At 49.3% G+C, this 16892-nt stretch overlaps 2 protein-coding genes across 7 annotated transcripts in view; one reads left to right on the forward strand and one right to left on the reverse strand.

Moving 5' to 3' along the window:
- Window positions 1-16892, reverse strand: part of LOC102460042 (hypermethylated in cancer 2 protein) — a 186886-nt gene that overhangs the window by 117521 nt on the left and 52473 nt on the right. The window lies entirely within an intron of this gene.
- On the forward strand, window positions 7358-9946 carry LOC142826873 (endogenous retroviral envelope protein HEMO-like). The gene has a single exon (XM_089775075.1). The coding sequence runs from the start codon at window positions 8187-8189 to the stop codon at window positions 9840-9842; it is 1656 nt and encodes a 551-aa protein (XP_089631201.1). The 5' UTR covers window positions 7358-8186; the 3' UTR covers window positions 9843-9946.

Genomic DNA, 16892 nt, shown 5'->3' on the forward strand with positions numbered 1-16892 from the left:
GCAGAGTAAAGACTGGGTGACAGGGTCAGGGCAGGAGAATATAAAAGAGCGCTCAAAGGCAAGTATCCGAGCCCTGGGTAAACTAGCAGGGGCAGGGCTAGGACCAGCAGGAACCTTCTGGAAGCAGTCTGGACCAGTAGGCCAGTTAGAACACCTGGAGTTAATTAGGAGCCTTCCAGAACAAAGGGAGTCAGGCTAATCAGACCACCTGGGGCCAATCAAGAACCAGTTGAGACTGGTTTAAAAGGGCTCCTCTTCCAGGAAGGAAGGGAGGGAGCTGTGAGTTAGGAACAGTGTGTTGGAGGTTCAGGTGCCAGAGGAAAGGTCCTGGAAGGGATTGTTTGGGGAAGTGGCTCAAGGAAGTAGTTGTCAGACAGGGAATAGAACAAAATCCATCTGTTGCTGCTACCTTAGGGTGCCTGGGCTGGAACCTGGAGTAGTGGGTGGGCCTGGGTTTCCCCCCAACCCTCCCCACACCACAACAGAGTCTGTCCCTGGATAGGGAGACGTGGGGGTGAAACCCCTCTGTAGCCCCAATTACGGAGCAGCCTGTGACCAGTGTGGCTCAGTAAGTTGAGCCCTGCCTCTAGTAAAGAGAAAGAGACCGAGACCGTGGTGGGACACAGCGAGCCTCTGAGGCTGAACACTACGTGCCAGAAGCGCAGGACCCCCAGGCACAGCCACAGCTTTGCTGATATATTATATGATATTTTGTAATAACTTGGGTGCCAGAGTGGCACACATCTAAACAAGCAACGTGAATGCAATACTGGTGCACAAGACAAAACTTACTCCGCTTATGGATGGAAAATCTTAGCAGGAACACTGCATTAAACTAATGTGGCCCTTTTGGGTAACTTAGCTGCCAACAGGTAGAGGCTAGACAATAACAGCAACTTTCTTTAGTAAAGAGATCTCCTCTTCCGAAGTAAATTCTTTCTGTGTTTTCACCATTAGGCTCTGTGCTGAGGACCCTTGGGCAAGGAAGAGCCTGCACTTGGGTCATGCAGGTCCTTAATTCCTAACCAAATCCACCAAGGACATGTCATTAAACCCATAATAAAGCAGTTCCAGAGAGCAGGCTCGGATCAACCCCCTCCTCCACCAGCAGCAGTAAACATAACTCTCTCCGGGTATGTCTACACTACCCCGCTAGTTCGAACTAGCGGGGTAATGTATGCATACCGAATGTGCAAATGAAGCCCGGGATTTGAATTTCCCGGGCTTCATTAGCATAAGCGGGGAGCTGCCATTTTTAAATCCCCGCTGCTTTGAACCCCGTGCAGCGCGGCTACACGGGGCTCGAACTAGGTAGTTCGGACTAGGTTCCTATTCCGAACTACCGTTACTCCTTGTGAAATGAGGTGTACCGGTAGTTCGGAATAGGAAGCCTAGTCCGAACTACCTAGTTCGAGCCCCGTGTAGCCGCGCTGCACGGGGTTCGAAGCAGCGGGGATTTAAAAATGGCGGTTCCCTGCTTATGCTAATGAAGCCCGGGAAATTCAAATCCCGGGCTTCATTAGCAAGTGCGGTATGCCTACATTACCCCGCTAGTTCGAACTAGCGGGGTAGTGTAGACATACCCTCCCTTCCTAAGAATGTCTGGAATCTCTATTTCCCTACAGAGAATGGAGAGGAAAGGCATGGCAGTGGGGTGAGAGAGATAAGAATGCTTGCCTTCTCCACAGGTTTTGTTAAGTCCACCTGGCAGCTTAAGGCATGTGATAGTGAGATGGGGTGTGCAAACCTCGCATTGAACCAAGTGGGGTTAAAACCCTGTGGGCAGAGGAAGTTCCACCCTGTAGCCAGACACAAACCCCATCTTGTCCCCGTCCCCCCAGAGAGCAAGAGAAAGGCAGTCAGCCTTTGATGCCCTGGGAACGCAGGTGTGGTGCCTGTCCCTGACTCTACCATAAACAGAAACCAGACAGTAAATGGGCTAGCTGACGACACGAGGCCTCCCGTCGCCGTGATGGCTAGTATCAGTAATTGACACGCCTGCACTGTCTCAGGAGAGGAATCTTTGCCCATCACATACCAGAGGTGCCCATTGTCTGCATCTTCCCAGGTGTGAATTATGCTTTGCACCCTTCGTGGGAAACTTGGCGTTCAAAGCCATTTTTCCTAATTGGCCACTTGAGACCAGGAAGAAGCCCATGTGACCCAAGGGGTATAAAGAGGGTTTAGTTGCCCACCCCATTTGAGCTCCAATCACCTACACCTGCTGGCAGGTATTGATTGTCTCCCGAGGTCCGTGGGACGCCCAACCTCGCCCTACTTCTTCCCGAGGGATTGAGAGAAAGACGCTGGCCACGCCAAGTCTGGAACGCAGGGGTGAGAATTGTACCTGCAATGTGTTTTCTTTATGTGTACACTTTAATTGTGTCTCTGTTATAAGTTTAGTTACTTTATTATAGTTTCTTAAGGCAAGCTGCTTCATTTCTATTGTAAACTGCCTTTGGTAAGGTGATTTAGCTATAAACTTTGGGAATAAGTGGGGTGCCTTCATTCACTTATAAATATATTTTATATATATACTGAACCAAGTTTCTTTATTTCTTTTCTCTTTCTTTCTCCTATAAATAAGCCAGTGCGTGTCAAGCTTCTGACTTGAACCCGTGCTGCTGTACCCGAACCGAACACAAACAAAAGAACTTCGGCCGGTCAAAAGGGACAGGTATAGGAAGAGCTTGGGCGTTTTGGATCGTGTTGCTTCCAGGGGACAGATCCATTGGGGCACCTCTCAGCCTCCCCAGGCTGCCCACTGCGAAGGGATTTCTGTATCCTAGCAGCTAAAATCTGAGGTGTAATAAGCTCTTCCTATAAACTCGGGGCGTCTGAGAGCCTGTTGGCTGCCCTCTGCGACGGGACCCCGGTCCTAGCAGTAAAGTCACAGACATTAAACTATTTTTCGGGGCACCCTCCAGCCTCCTAGGCTGCCCACTGCAACGAGACTTTGCGTCTCAGCAGTTGAAGACTTGGGTGTAACACACACGCACACACTGCCCTGACCGTCGGCTGACAGAATTGGCGTAGTCGGCAGGATTTGTGATATCGGTTCAAAATACACCAGCATGAAGCCTGTCACTGATTTTAGCAAGGTAGAAAAGAGTTTCGCCCAGGAAGGTTGGGCTGACCCTAAATGGGATAAAGAAATGTTAGAGGAGGAGTGGGGAAACCCTGAGGAACTGTGGTTGCAGTTCTGTAACTGGACAACTGCTTGTAAAATGAAAAGGGGAAAGGAGCATGTATTTGGCTATTTAAAGGTGCCCTGCAGACAGCATGTAAAAGCCATTTAAAATTGGAAATGGAGCTTGAAAGGGTACAGAAGGAGAGGGATGAGCTCGAGCGGCGCTGCCAGAACCTAGACACCCGGGCGCGCTTGCTGAGCAATGATGTGCACCAATTAGAACAACGTCTTGCTCCAATAATAAAAAGGGAGGGAGCAGAAAGGAGAGCGAGATTAGAGAGCAAGCCCCGAAAAATTAATCAAGCCAAAGTAGAGGCTGCTCTCTGGGTAGATCCGGAGGATTGGGATGGAGACATCTGGGACTCCTCCGCTGATGAGTGTCCCACCTCCCCTGAGTTAGGGAATCCCCCTGTCCACATGAGACCCATCATCACATACCAAAAGGACCTAACTGAGAAAGATGAGGGTGAGGTGGATGAAGATAACCCCTCCACAAGCAAAAGGACAGAACCCCGACCCACCCGAATTACTACTCACAGTTATGAGCCTGCAGAGTTGAGAGATCCAGGACGAATTTGCCAAGAGACCTGGGGAAGGGGTGATAGAGTGGCTAGCTAGGATATGGGACACAGGAGCTGGCCATACCCAACTGTCCTCCCGGGAGTGTGGCAGGGTAAATCTGGGTGCAGGAGTATTCCTTAGACTTTGGACCCTCCTGATTCCTGGGGCTATCTGGACCTTTGCCTGTAGATGGGCTCGGGGAATTCACCACGCTGACAGAGGTGAACCCACTAGCATCCCATGGATTAATGGGGATGAACTTAGAGGAGCCCTACAAACTGTTGCTATAATAGCTATGCTCCGTCAAGGGAGTCCCCAAAATGGGAGGCAGGAAGAGAGCCCATGGGAACAACAGGTAGTGACAGGAGATTTAAGACCAGTGCTAAAAGGGGCTCCCGGATCCTATAAGGCTATAGCACTAGCCACAAGAAATCAGGTCATGCGGTGGTCCTGAGCATATCAGGACTCAGAATCATAGAATCATAGAATAATAGGACTGGAAGGGACCTCAAGAGGTCATCGAGTCCAGCTCCCCGCCCTCAAGGCAGGACCAAGCTCCACCTACACCATCCCTGACAGATGTCTATCTAACCTGTTCTTAAATATCTCCAGAGAGGGAGATTCCACCACCTCCCTTGGCAATTTATTCCAATATTTGACCACCCTGACAGTTAGGAATTTTTTCCTAATGTCCAATCTAAACCTCCCCTGCTGCACTTTAAGCCCATTACTCCTTGTCCTGTCCTCAGAAACCAAGAGGAACAAATTTTCTCCTTCCTCCTTGTGACACCCTTTTAGATATTTGAAAACCGCTATCATGTCCCCCCTTAATCTTCTTTTTTCCAAACTAAACAAGCCCAGTTCAGACTTATTTGATTTTATGCTGCGGGATCTCCGAGAATTTGGGGAAACTGAGGCACCGCAGGTTAAAGTTAAGGTGCGGAATTTAAAAGGAGATTATAGAAGCAAACAGGAAGGCTTTAGGCCTAGACGCGAAGTAACACCACAGGAGAGGGAATTTAGGACTAAATTGTGGAAACAGTGCTTGGATCTAGGGTTCACCCGAGATCTATTACATGGGCTGGCAACGGATAAGCTAAAGCTTCTGGCTGCTTCAAAGGGGATTGAGCAGGAGAAAGCAGCAGTAACTCCTAGTGCTCCCCGCTCCAGCTCCGACCCTCCTCATGCGCAGCTAAGGCAGCAATTACATGAGCTGCTGCCGCTTGTTGAAATTGACCAGGGAAACTGACAAGCGGGGGTCCAATCTCTCTCTGTATAAGTAAACTTGAGCAGGCAGAGAGAGAAAATCCTAACAACGACCCCCGGAGTTTAGTAACCGTTAATGATAAGACTGCTGTCTCTTTCCTGGTAGACACTGGAGCCCAATTATCCATGATTAAAAGAGAAAACTTTTTTGGACCGCCACCTTCTGGCCGAAAGCAGGTTTTGGTTACAGGAGTGAACGGCACTATTGTGTCTTACCCGCTGGTCAAAGTAAAGCTGGATATCCCTTTAAACCCCTACCAGCAGCCCAGGAAACATGAGTTGATACTTGGGAATGCCAATATACTGGGCATGGACATCCTAAAGGGCAAGGAAGGAATCATTGGTGGGGAAAGGTGGGCATTCGGAGCTGGCTGCAAACCCAGCACAACAATCCTGGAGGAGGGGAAAGTTCCTCTTTATAGTGTCAGGTTACTAGCCCAAGCTCCTGCTCTCCCACCATCAGCTGTGACTCATGTAAAACAATACAATGTCCCAGCTGAAGCTGTAGTGCCTGTCACTGAGCTAATTAAAGATCTGGAAACAAGGGGAGTCTTAATTCGCACTCACTCCCCTTACAACTCCCCCGTATGGCCAGTAAAGAAACCTAATGGTAAATGGAGGCTCACAATTGATTACAGAAAATTAAACAGTAACACAGGACCCCTAACAGCAGCAGTCCCCAACATAGCAAGCATTGTAAATACCATACAGACTTGGAACAAGCAATGGCTAGCTGTGCTAGATATAAAGGACATGTTTTTCATGGTCCCTTTACAGCCTGCAGACCAGAACAGATTTGCTTTTACATGGAAGGGTGTCCAATACACTTTCACACGTATGCCCCAAGGGTTCAAACATTCCTCCACTATTTGCCATGGGGCACTGTCAAAGGTCCTAGATGGTTTAACCAGGCCACCTAGTATCCAAATGCTGCAATATATAGATGATATCCTAATAGGAGGGGACACTACTGAAGAAGTGCAGCAAGCTGTGGACTTAATAAAGAATGCCTTAGAAAATCTTGGGTTAGCTTTACCCCCAGATAAGTGCCAGGGTCCCTCTCATGAGGTGAAGTTCCTGGGTGCTGTCTGGATGGGAGGGCGGAGGTCAGTGCCTGATGACACTGTACAGGAACTGAGCCAGGCACCTTCACCTGGGGACAAGTCCCAACTAAGGCAAACTCTGGGAGTTTTAGGGTTTTGGCGAAAACATGTGCCCAGTTTTGCTGTAATTGCCCGACCACTGTATAACCTGCTAAAGAAAAGTGCTGTTTGGGAATGGACCCCTGTACATGAGGAAGCGCTGCGGCAGCTAATAAACGAAATACACACATACCAAGCTCTGGGTCCAATCCGTCCCGATGCTCCATTTCACTTGTATCTCACCATAGGAGCTACGGGAATGTCTTATGCCCTATGGCAAGAGAGTGAAACTGCACCCCGCCGCCCCATACAATTCGGCTCAAAGTCATGGCAGGGATCGCAAGCCAATTACACTCCCTACGAGAAAGTGCTCCTGGCAGCCTATACTGCTCTAAGGGAGACTGAGGAGCTAACACAAAATCGCGCTATAACCATACACACTCTCCTTCCAATTATTAAGCCCATATTGGAAGGAAAGGAGCTGCCGCCAGGAGTAGCACAGAAAATGACCACCCAGAAATGGGCACTGTACATACACTACAGGGTGGGTGGTGCAGACTCCGCACAGAACCCCACTATGATTAAGGAGTCTCTGTGGAGGGTAGGAATGCCCAATGAATATCACCTGCCCCCACAGCCCTCTCCCATTCAAAACGCCGCTGCATTTGACCGATCTCACCCTGAGGGAGTGTGGTTCACAGACGGTAGTGCTAAATTGATTAAAGGGAGATGGAAGGGAAAGGCTGCAGCTGTTCCAGCAGACAATTCCACCACACCCTTAACCACCGATGTGGACGGATCAGCTCAGCTTGCAGAACTAGCAGCAATCAAGCTGGCTTGTGAAGCAGGTGCCAGTACTATCTATACGGACTCTTATGCTGTATGGGCAGGAGCCACCCAGTGGATAACTAACTGGAAAAATAACCACTGGGAAATAGGAGGGAAATCTGTATGGGGATTAGAGTACTGGAAGTGGATATACCACCATGCCACCCAGCAACCCCTAAGTATTGGACGTGTGTCAGCACACCAAAAGAATAACACCCCGACTGCACAATTAAATAACCTAGCTGATGAAGCAGCACAGATCTCTGTTACCCAGGTGGACTGGGAACGCCTATACATCTGGCTGCATGAAAATCTGGGACACGGGGAGTGAGGAGCTGGTGAGGCAGGCACACATCAGGGGGTGGCCCATCACCCACCAACAGGCTAGGGATTTAGTGCAAGCCTGCACTACATGTGCTGAGACCAGGAGGCATATCACGGAAGGACAACGGTTTGCCAAACTAAGGGATGGGAAAACGCTATGGGGGACCTGGCAGATCGATTATGTGGGTCCATTGTCCACCACCAGGCAAGGGTGGAAATACATTCTCACAGGAGTGGAAGTCATCTCAGGTATAGGGTTCGCTTACCCTACTCGTTTAGCAACAGGACTATCCACAATTATGGGACTGAATCGCCTAATTGCACTTGTCCCAACACCTCAGGAAATTCAATCTGACAATGGCTCACATTTTAAAAACAAGCCTGTCCAGGAGTGGGCTCTCCAGAATGGAGTCCAATGGACCTTTCACCTCCCATACCAACCTCAATCCAATGGCATAATTGAGAGATGGAATGGACTGCTAAAATACCACCTTAAGCCTACGGAGGGAACCTGGGGAGGCAGACTGGATGCCGTGGTTCAACGGCTAAACAATCGGCAAACCCCTACGGGTAGCCCAATTAGCAAAGGATTTTTCCCTACAAGGAAAGCCTCTCTGGCTCCAGGGACACCACTAACGGACTCCAAATATGCCCCTGGGGATACTGTTGTGGTCAAACACCCCAGCCTGGGCACACATACCTGTGTACTTCAGTCTTATAAAGACAAGGGCGTTTGGATTATTGCAAACCCCAACAAACTGCCACTAACCATTTCTGAGGCTTGGATTGTATCCAAGACCGGCTGACCTTTTGTTTTGTTGCAGGGAAGGAGTTAACAAGAGAACAATACCTCATTACCCAACTCAAGACGCAGCATGACTCCGGATCGAGCTTTGCTGTTTCTCCTAATCACTGCGATCTCCGCTGTACCAGAGCACCCTCTCAGGAATGCTATCCAGACTATTGCCTCTGCAGCCGATGCTACAAACTGCTGGATATGCACCCTGCTAGGTTCCCCCACAGGACTGGGAGTTGAATTTGTCCCTTTAAACTTAAATGACTGGTGGAACAAGAGCAACGTTTTCAAGTGGGGACCAGCCTGGTTTGATGACAGCAGCTCCAGCGACTACAAACTTTTAAATGACTCTGGGAAGGGAACTTGGGGGTGGCATGGACAATGGCAACCTACACTATGGGGTCAACCTCTGGAGTATATAACAGGAACCTCTAGGGAAGTATACCCCATCTGCTTTGAGAACAAAAATGGTACAGGACCTCACCTCGGGTGGTTAGGGAATCAGCAGTGCACCCACATTGTAAGTTTTAATAAGAAATTAAAGGTCTGGGATGTCTATCCCAGTGCAACCCACCAAAAACCCTTAAGGTGCGGGGGATATAATATCTCCCACGTTGGCACACCACTATCTAGCAATGTCACCATTATTCCCCTAAACTTCAGCCAGTACCCGGAGGGAAAAGCCTGGTACAATCAGTCATTATTCATAATTCCTAACACCGGTCAAATATACAACCCCACACTGGTAACCAGTAATACCCTACTCCCAAATCAGTGCGCTAGGACAGAGCTTTTTGCAGCGGACCAGGTCCTACAGGACTTGCTGCTTGCCTTGCATTGCACAGCTGCTAATGATAGTTACTGTGCTACCCACCATACCCCAAAGACAGGACCCACTGGAACAGGGTGGTATAAGGGACCCTACTCCCCTATTCTAAAGGAGGAGCCAGGACTCTTTTTCATTTGCAGGCAGAAAGCCTACAAGTATCTGCCACTGAATTGGATGGGGCGCTGCTCAATGGGGCACGCTGCCCCTGAGGGACTCACTGTACACCCCCACGTTATGGCTCCTGGTATTACTAATCTTGGGAGCTTCTTACACCGGTCACCACGAAGGTCTTCCACTAATCCCCTTATAATACGTCCCACAGGCTTCCACCAGTTCGTCTGTGCGCTCCTGCCCTGGCTTGGAGTAGCTGAGCTAGAGAAGGCAGTAGTAAATGTATCTGGGCAAATAGAACAGGCACTCAACCACACTGCAGATGCTCTAGGCTTGCTTAACGAGCAAATTCAATCAGTAGCCCGTTTTGCCCTGCAGAACAGAATAGCCTTGGATGCAGTTTTGGCCCAACAGGGGGGAGTATGTGCGGTAATCAACCAATCTTGCTGCTTCTATGTAAATAAATCAGGACAAATTGAACAAGATGTACTCGCTATAAAGGGCGCTGTTAAGGTACTACATGCTGTAACTGAGGATGGAAAAGCCTTATGGCTAGATTGGCTAGCCCAACACCTAGGATTTTCGTTAACTCCATTCCTTCACTCTATTGTAAATACTATATTAACCGTTTTACTTGTTGTAATTGCTTGCTGCATGCTTCTATGTATTGTTAAGCGTTTGGTGTACACTGCTACCTCCTCTGCACAGGTCCGGTATATGGCGTTGGGAAGCGATCCTAATCAATCCCTTGATCCAAAATTATCTGATCAGACCCTGCCGATAGGGCGATTTTAGCTTCCTCCAAGGAGGGCAAAAGGTGCTGGCATCACCGCCATCTTGCGTTCTGAGACATAGTGAGGCGTGTCAAGGGGGTGGAATGTAGCCAGACACAAACCCCATCTTGTCCCCGTCCCCCCAGAGAGCAAGAGAAAGGCAGTCAGCCTTTGATGCCCTGGGAACGCAGGTGTGGTGCCTGTCCCTGACTCTACCATAAACAGAAACCAGACAGTAAATGGGCTAGCTGACGACTGGGAGGCCTCCCGTCGCCGTGATGGCTAGTATCAGTAATTGACACGCCTGCACTGTCTCAGGAGAGGAATCTTCGCCCTTCACATACCAGAGGTGCTGTCACGTTGCTGGATCTTGAGGGGAGCAGCCAGATCACTGATGCACCCATAGGTGGGGGTGTTGGCCCCAAAAATGGTATAGAAGGGGGCCATGTGAGGTATTGAATAGAAGCTTATTATCTGATAATCCTATGTACGCTGTTCATGTGTTTGTATAATGTCTGTGTGCAATTATTAGCATGTACTTGTATGGACACTGAAGATTTCCCTGCATGTGGTTAAGCATTGGGCAGGGCCGAGCCTGTGGAACAATGGCTCTCAATGGGCCAAGGACACACCCAAAGAATGGGGGCTGTCACCTGAGAGCAGCCAGCAGGGAACATAGAGATTGGCCTCTGTCCAGGTGACCTGCTACATACTAGAAGAGGCCAGGAAGGAGGTATAAAGAGGCCATGTGGTCGATGCCATTTTGTTCTCAGCTCAGCACTTCATCCCAGAGGCAGCACTGCAGGGATTGAAGAGCCCGGAAGACCTGTGAACCCATCCTGACCCTAGGATGTGCAACAAGAACTTTTAAACCAGCAGCTGCAACATCTCTGCTAGAGCCTGCATCGAGAACTGGGAGATTCGGTGCATGTAACATACTGTACTTTAATAACCTTACTCTCATGCTTTTCTTTATTGTAATAATAAACCTTTAAATATAGATTCTAAAGGATTGGCCCAGCGTGATTTGTGGGTAAGGTCCAGAGGGTAAATTGACCAGGGATCTGTGGCTGGTTTCTTGGAACCGGACAGAACTTGTTCAGGGTAGGTGGGATTGGGTGCTAGGACCCCCCACCTGTGTATGAGGCCCGGGGCCATCTGGGGCACGGATATTGCTGGGGTGTCGGAGGGGTTTTGCTCGTGAGGCTTCAGGCAGGCAGCTGAAGCGCTCTGTGAGACTGGTTTGTGGCCTGTTTGGAGAGGACACCAGTCTGGGGGCTGTAAGGAGCCCCGGATTTGAGCAATTCGCCCTGAGCGGGCGCCCTCAGCTGTGCCCAGACACGGCCCGGTCCGTCACAGGTGCCCATTGTCTGCATCTTCCCAGGTGTGAATTATGCTTTGCACCCTTCGTGGGAAACTTGGCGTTCAAAGCCATTTTTCCTAATTGGCCACTTGAGACCAGGAAGAAGCCCATGTGACCCAAGGGGTATAAAGAGGGTTTAGTTGCCCACCCCATTTGAGCTCCAATCACCTACACCTGCTGGCAGGTATTGATTGTCTCCCGAGGTCCGTGGGACGCCCAACCTCGCCCTACTTCTTCCCGAGGGATTGAGAGAAAGACGCTGGCCACGCCAAGTCTGGAACGCAGGGGTGAGAATTGTACCTGCAATGTGTTTTCTTTATGTGTACACTTTAATTGTGTCTCTGTTATAAGTTTAGTTACTTTATTATAGTTTCTTAAGGCAAGCTGCTTCATTTCTATTGTAAACTGCCTTTGGTAAGGTGATTTAGCTATAAACTTTGGGAATAAGTGGGGTGCCCTCATTCACTTATAAATATATTTTATATATATACTGAACCAAGTTTCTTTATTTCTTTTCTCTTTCTTTCTCCTATAAATAAGCCAGTGCGTGTCAAGCTTCTGACTTGAACCCGTGCTGCTGTACCCGAACCGAACACAAACAAAAGAACTTCGGCCGGTCAAAAGGGACAGGTATAGGAAGAGCTTGGGCGTTTTGGATCGTGTCGCTTCCAGGGGACAGATCCATTGGGGCACCTCTCAGCCTCCCCAGGCTGCCCACTGCGAAGGGATTTCTGTATCCTAGCAGCTAAAATCTGAGGTGTAATAAGCTCTTCCTATAAACTCGGGGCGTCTGAGAGCCTGTTGGCTGCCCTCTGCGACGGGACCCCGGTCCTAGCAGTAAAGTCACAGACATTAAATTATTTTTCGGGGCACCCTCCAGCCTCCTAGGCTGCCCACTGCAACGAGACTTTGCGTCTCAGCAGTTGAAGACTTGGGTGTAACACACACGCACACACTGCCCTGACCATTTTGGCTGACACACCCCTCCACCCAGACTAGATATGATCCAAATGCTGGGGCAGCATAAAAGGGAGCTGCTCAGCTCATTCTGGGCTGGCCACCGGAGGAGGAGAAGCTCCAGAGCTGCACCAGACACTCAGACGATAGGAGTCAGGAATCCTGGAGACCGCTGCAAGCTACCAGCGTCAGAGGAACTCTAGGGAGAAGCAGCTGCAGAGAAACCAGAGCACCCAGAAACTACATGGGATGTCACCCTACCAGTGTTGGTGGGAAGTGGCCACTCCAGCACCCTCCCTGGGTATCTCCCACCTGGGTGAGCTTGGCATGTTTCGGCCGGATTCCCCACCAAGCAAGTGGTAGAACACTCTGCTACTCACAGGGCCCTGGGTCAGGACCCGATGGAGTAGAGTGAGCCCGGGTCCCCCTACTGGGGCTGTTGCCTCCAACATATTGACTCTGGCCATTAGGCCATGCTGCCCTGAACTAAGGGCCATCCCCCTTTATTGACTCTGGCTGTTAGACTGAGCTGCCCTGAGTTAAGGGCTACCCTATTAACTTTAGCCATTAGGCTGTACTACCCTGGACAGAGGGTTGTTTCTCACAGACTAAAAGGGATTGCAGATGACCCAGCAGCCAACTAGGCGGCGTCCACACCCCTGAGTACCCTCACCCCAAGGGAGGTGGTGTGCATACGCCATGACAGACGGCAAGAAGGAGACAGACTGGAAAAAAGGGGCAAATTTTTAACAGTGAGGGTAATGAACCATTGAAATGTGGTGGATTTTCCATCTCTAAGTCATTAAATCAAGCTTGGGTGCCTCTTTCTAGAAAGATATGCTGTAGCTTAACCAGGACTTGTGGGATTGAGACAGGAATCACTGGGTGAGGCTCCCTGGACTGTACTATGTAGGTCAGAAATTTTACCACTGTCCTGTAAAATTTAACAACTGAGTGTGCAATCTAGGTGTCCTACTGAGCCCTGAGATTGTCAACTATCATCTGTGGATTTTCTGCCTGTAGTTGGCAAGGAGCAAGTGACCTTGCCACTCAGCTGGGGTCTTTGCCAGTTACCCATGTCTGTGTCACCACCTCTGTTATATTGCAATAATGCATTCTTCTTGGAGCTACATTAGAAGAATACTTTGAAGTTTCAGCTTCATTTCTCACAGAAATCCTATAGAACATCTGGGTTCCACGGTGCCTTCTACTTATTTACTGAGTAATTCCAGGTGGTGCTTTTACTTACTGAAGCCCTGTCTGATTTGGGCCCTGGCTAGAGATCAGATTTCTTCTTGTGCATTAACACCCAGTTGATAGCAGGGTGGTAGGCTGGATGTTGCCACCCAATCAAGAGTCTATCCTAAATCTAACACGTCCAACTAAATTCCACACCAAATCCATTGTATTCAGTGTATGTAAGATTACTAACAAAATAAGGCTGCAGACAGTAAAACAAAGAAACCTGGAAATATTTTATGACTACAGAAGTGTCAAGGCAGTGGAAATATTCTTAATACAGTCGGTATTTGGGGGACAGAGAGCGAAAGACAGTAAGTGGAGTAATGCTGTCCTCCCTCCCTGTTCACTTACAGAGGGAGAGACTGCACAATCCAACACATCTTATGTGATTTCTGGATTCTCTTTCCCTCATTCATGAGCCAGGAAGAATTAAAAACGTCTGTCTCCACAAAGCTAAGGGAGCCCTCCCCTCACTCCAGACACAACCACAAGTCACTGGCTTAATGGAGCACCACTTTATGGTTACACCCACCACTGGGATTTCATCATGTTGAATTTATTACAGCTCACATATCAAGTCAAGTTAAAGGGGGTGTTCAAGATTTAATTTTGAGGGAAGGGGGTGAAGGACAGGACAGAGTACAGACTGCTGGGATGTGTTTGTATATTTGTAGACACTTCTCAAACAAAAATGGGTCTTCAAGAAAAAAAGTTATAAAAAGAAGTTGCTCACCTTGGTGCAGTAACGATGGTTCTTCGAGATGTGCGTCCCTGTGGGTGCTCCGCTGTAGGTGTTGGGCCCCATCCTGGCGCTGCAGCTCGGAAATTTTCGGTAGCCGTAGTCGGCCGGATCGCGCATGCGAGAAGCACGTCTCGCGCCGTTCGCGCCCTTTTACCTCATACGCAATCCGACTCCCGCCAGTTCCACTCACCTGCTCGAGATCTGAAAGAAGAAATCTACAAACTGGATTACGGAGCGGGGAGGAGAGCGGGTAGTGGAGCAGCCACAGGGACACACATCTCGAAGAACCATCATTACTGCACCAAGGTGAGTAACTTCTTCTTCTTTGAGTGGTGTCCCCGTGGGTGCTCCACTGTAGGTGACTGTAGAGCAGTACTCACAACCCACTCAGGTGGGCTCTGTAATTAAGGTTTATGCAGGGTAGATAGTACCGCTGAAGCCAGCGAGGAATCTGCAGCTGCTCACTGGACAATTGCATAATGATTTGCAAAGGTTATGTTGGAGGACCACGTAGCAGCACGACAAATGCCCTGAAGGGGGACTCCCTTCAAAAAGGGCCGTAGAGGCAGCCATGGCCCTTATAGAGTGTGCCTTCGGACATGAGGGAAGAGGCTTTCTGTGGAGGGAATAGCACATGGTGATGCAGGAGGTTATGAGTTTAGCCACATGCTGTGAGGAGAGTGCCTCTCCTTTTGACCGTTTGGCTACAGAGATCAGTAGCCAATCCGTCCTCTCTATGTAAAAAGCTAATGTGTGACAGATGTCTACATCATGTAGAAGAGCCTCCTGTGAAGAGGTATGAGGCTTCGGATGGAAAGTGCGAAGTACAATAGGTTCGTTGATATGGAATGCAGAGCATACTTTTGGGAGGAAGGATGGGTGGGGCCTGAGGATCACCCACTCTTTATGAAATACTGTATAAGGTGGTGCTGACATTAGAGCCGCTAGCTCGCTAACTCTGCGTACTGACGTTATGGCGAGAAGGAAAATCAGCTTAAGAGTGTCAACATACGGAGAGAGGTGGTGGCCGAGGGTTCAAAGGGAGGTTGGGTAAGCGTGTCTAGGACTAGGTCCAGATTCCAAGATGGAGGAGGGGGTCTACAAGGTGGATTAAGGTTCTTTAGACCTGCTAGGAACCTCCTCGTAATAGGATGGGCCTAAACCGATGTACCATCTATATGGTGACGGAAGACTGAAATAGCCGCTAAATGTACTTTCATAGAGGCGATCGTGAGCCCCGACTGTTGCAGAGAAAGAATGTAATCAAGAATGTGAGGAATGGGAGCATTCTCCGGAATGATCCCCTTTGTGGAACACCACGATGAAAACCACTTCCACTTATACTGGTAGATGGTTCGAGTGCTAAACCTCCTACTATGCATCAGGACTTGTTTCACTGGACTCGAGCAGAGATCCTCGGACAGGTTGAGCCAGTTAGGAGCCAGGCTGTGAGATGAAGTGTACAAGGTTGTGGATTCAGGAGGCGGCTGTGGTCCTGATATAGTAAGTCCGGGAGATCGGGAAGGGTGTATGGTGGCTGAAGGGACATTCTGTGGAGAAACTGGTACCGCGTCTGTTGTGCCCAGGTGGGGGCTATGAGGATTAAGGTTGCACCGTCTAACTTGATCTTGTCCAGAATCCTGGGTATGAGGACTGTGGGGGGAAAGCATCGAGAAGGGGGCCGCCCCAGTGGAGAAGGCAGGCGTCCCCTAGATATCCCCGACCGATGCCCGCCCTGGAACAGTATTGGCGGCATTTTGCATTCCGATTCGTGGCAAAGAGGTCTATCTGAGGGAAATCCCAGTGTCGGAATATGCCAAGGAGAATGTCTGATCTGATTTCCCATTCATGATCTGGTGCAAAATACTGCTGAGGGAGTCCGTGACTACATTGCTCATGCCAGGTAAGTATGACGCTGTTAACATGATTTTGTTTCGAATGCACCAGTTCCAGAGACGGACTGCCTCTGCACAAAGGGGTTGAGAGCGTGCTCCGCCTTGACAATTTATATAATATATTGTGGCGATGTTGTTGGTGAGGATGCTGACAGTTGTTCCTCGAATATAGGTCTGAAAATGTCTGCAGGCGTTGGAGACAGCCCTGAGCCCTAGGAGGTTTATGTGGAGGAGGCCTCCAGTGTTGACCATCTGCCCTGCACTGACATACCGTTCATATGGGCTCCCCAGCCGATAAGGGATGCATCCATTGTGATCTATGCAGAAGGTTGGGGACGGTAAAAAGGAACTCCTGCCAAGAGATTGTTCGGATCTGCCCACCAGCTGAGGGATGCGCGAACCTTGGTAGGAGGGGACACCACCTTGTTGACTTGATGTTTCGCTGGGGTGTACACTGACACCAGCCAGTGCTGCAGGCACTGGAAATGGAGTCTGGCATGGTAGACGACATAAGTCATAGCTGCCATATGTCCTATTAACTGCAGACTGGTGAGAACTGGAATGGTGGGACTTGTGACTAATGTGGAAACAAGGTCCTGGATTGCTTGGAATCTCTGAACTGGTAAGTATGCTCGTGCTACTGTGGAATCGAGCCGCTCCCCTATAAACTCTACGTTCTGTGCTGGAACCAAGATGGACTTCTGGTCATTGATAAGTAGCCCCAGTGACACGAAAGTGTGTCTGGCGATGGATAGCATGCTCCCTGTGGCAGTAATAATAGCGGCAAGGTGATGATCGCCTAGAGGAATGCATGTATGCATAATGCCTTCCATAGTCTCTCTGTAGTGATTGTAGTAGCAAATGAATATAGCA

Source organism: Pelodiscus sinensis, chromosome W (assembly GCF_052426305.1).
Source record: "Pelodiscus sinensis isolate ZL-2025 chromosome W, ASM5242630v1, whole genome shotgun sequence".
NCBI classification, from domain to species: Eukaryota; Metazoa; Chordata; order Testudines; family Trionychidae; genus Pelodiscus; species Pelodiscus sinensis.

What these genes read in the sequence shown, in the direction of transcription:
- LOC142826873 (XM_089775075.1), top strand. Translation starts at nt 8,187, where the DNA reads ATGACTCCGGATCGAGCTTTGCTGTTTCTCCTAATCACTGCGATCTCC.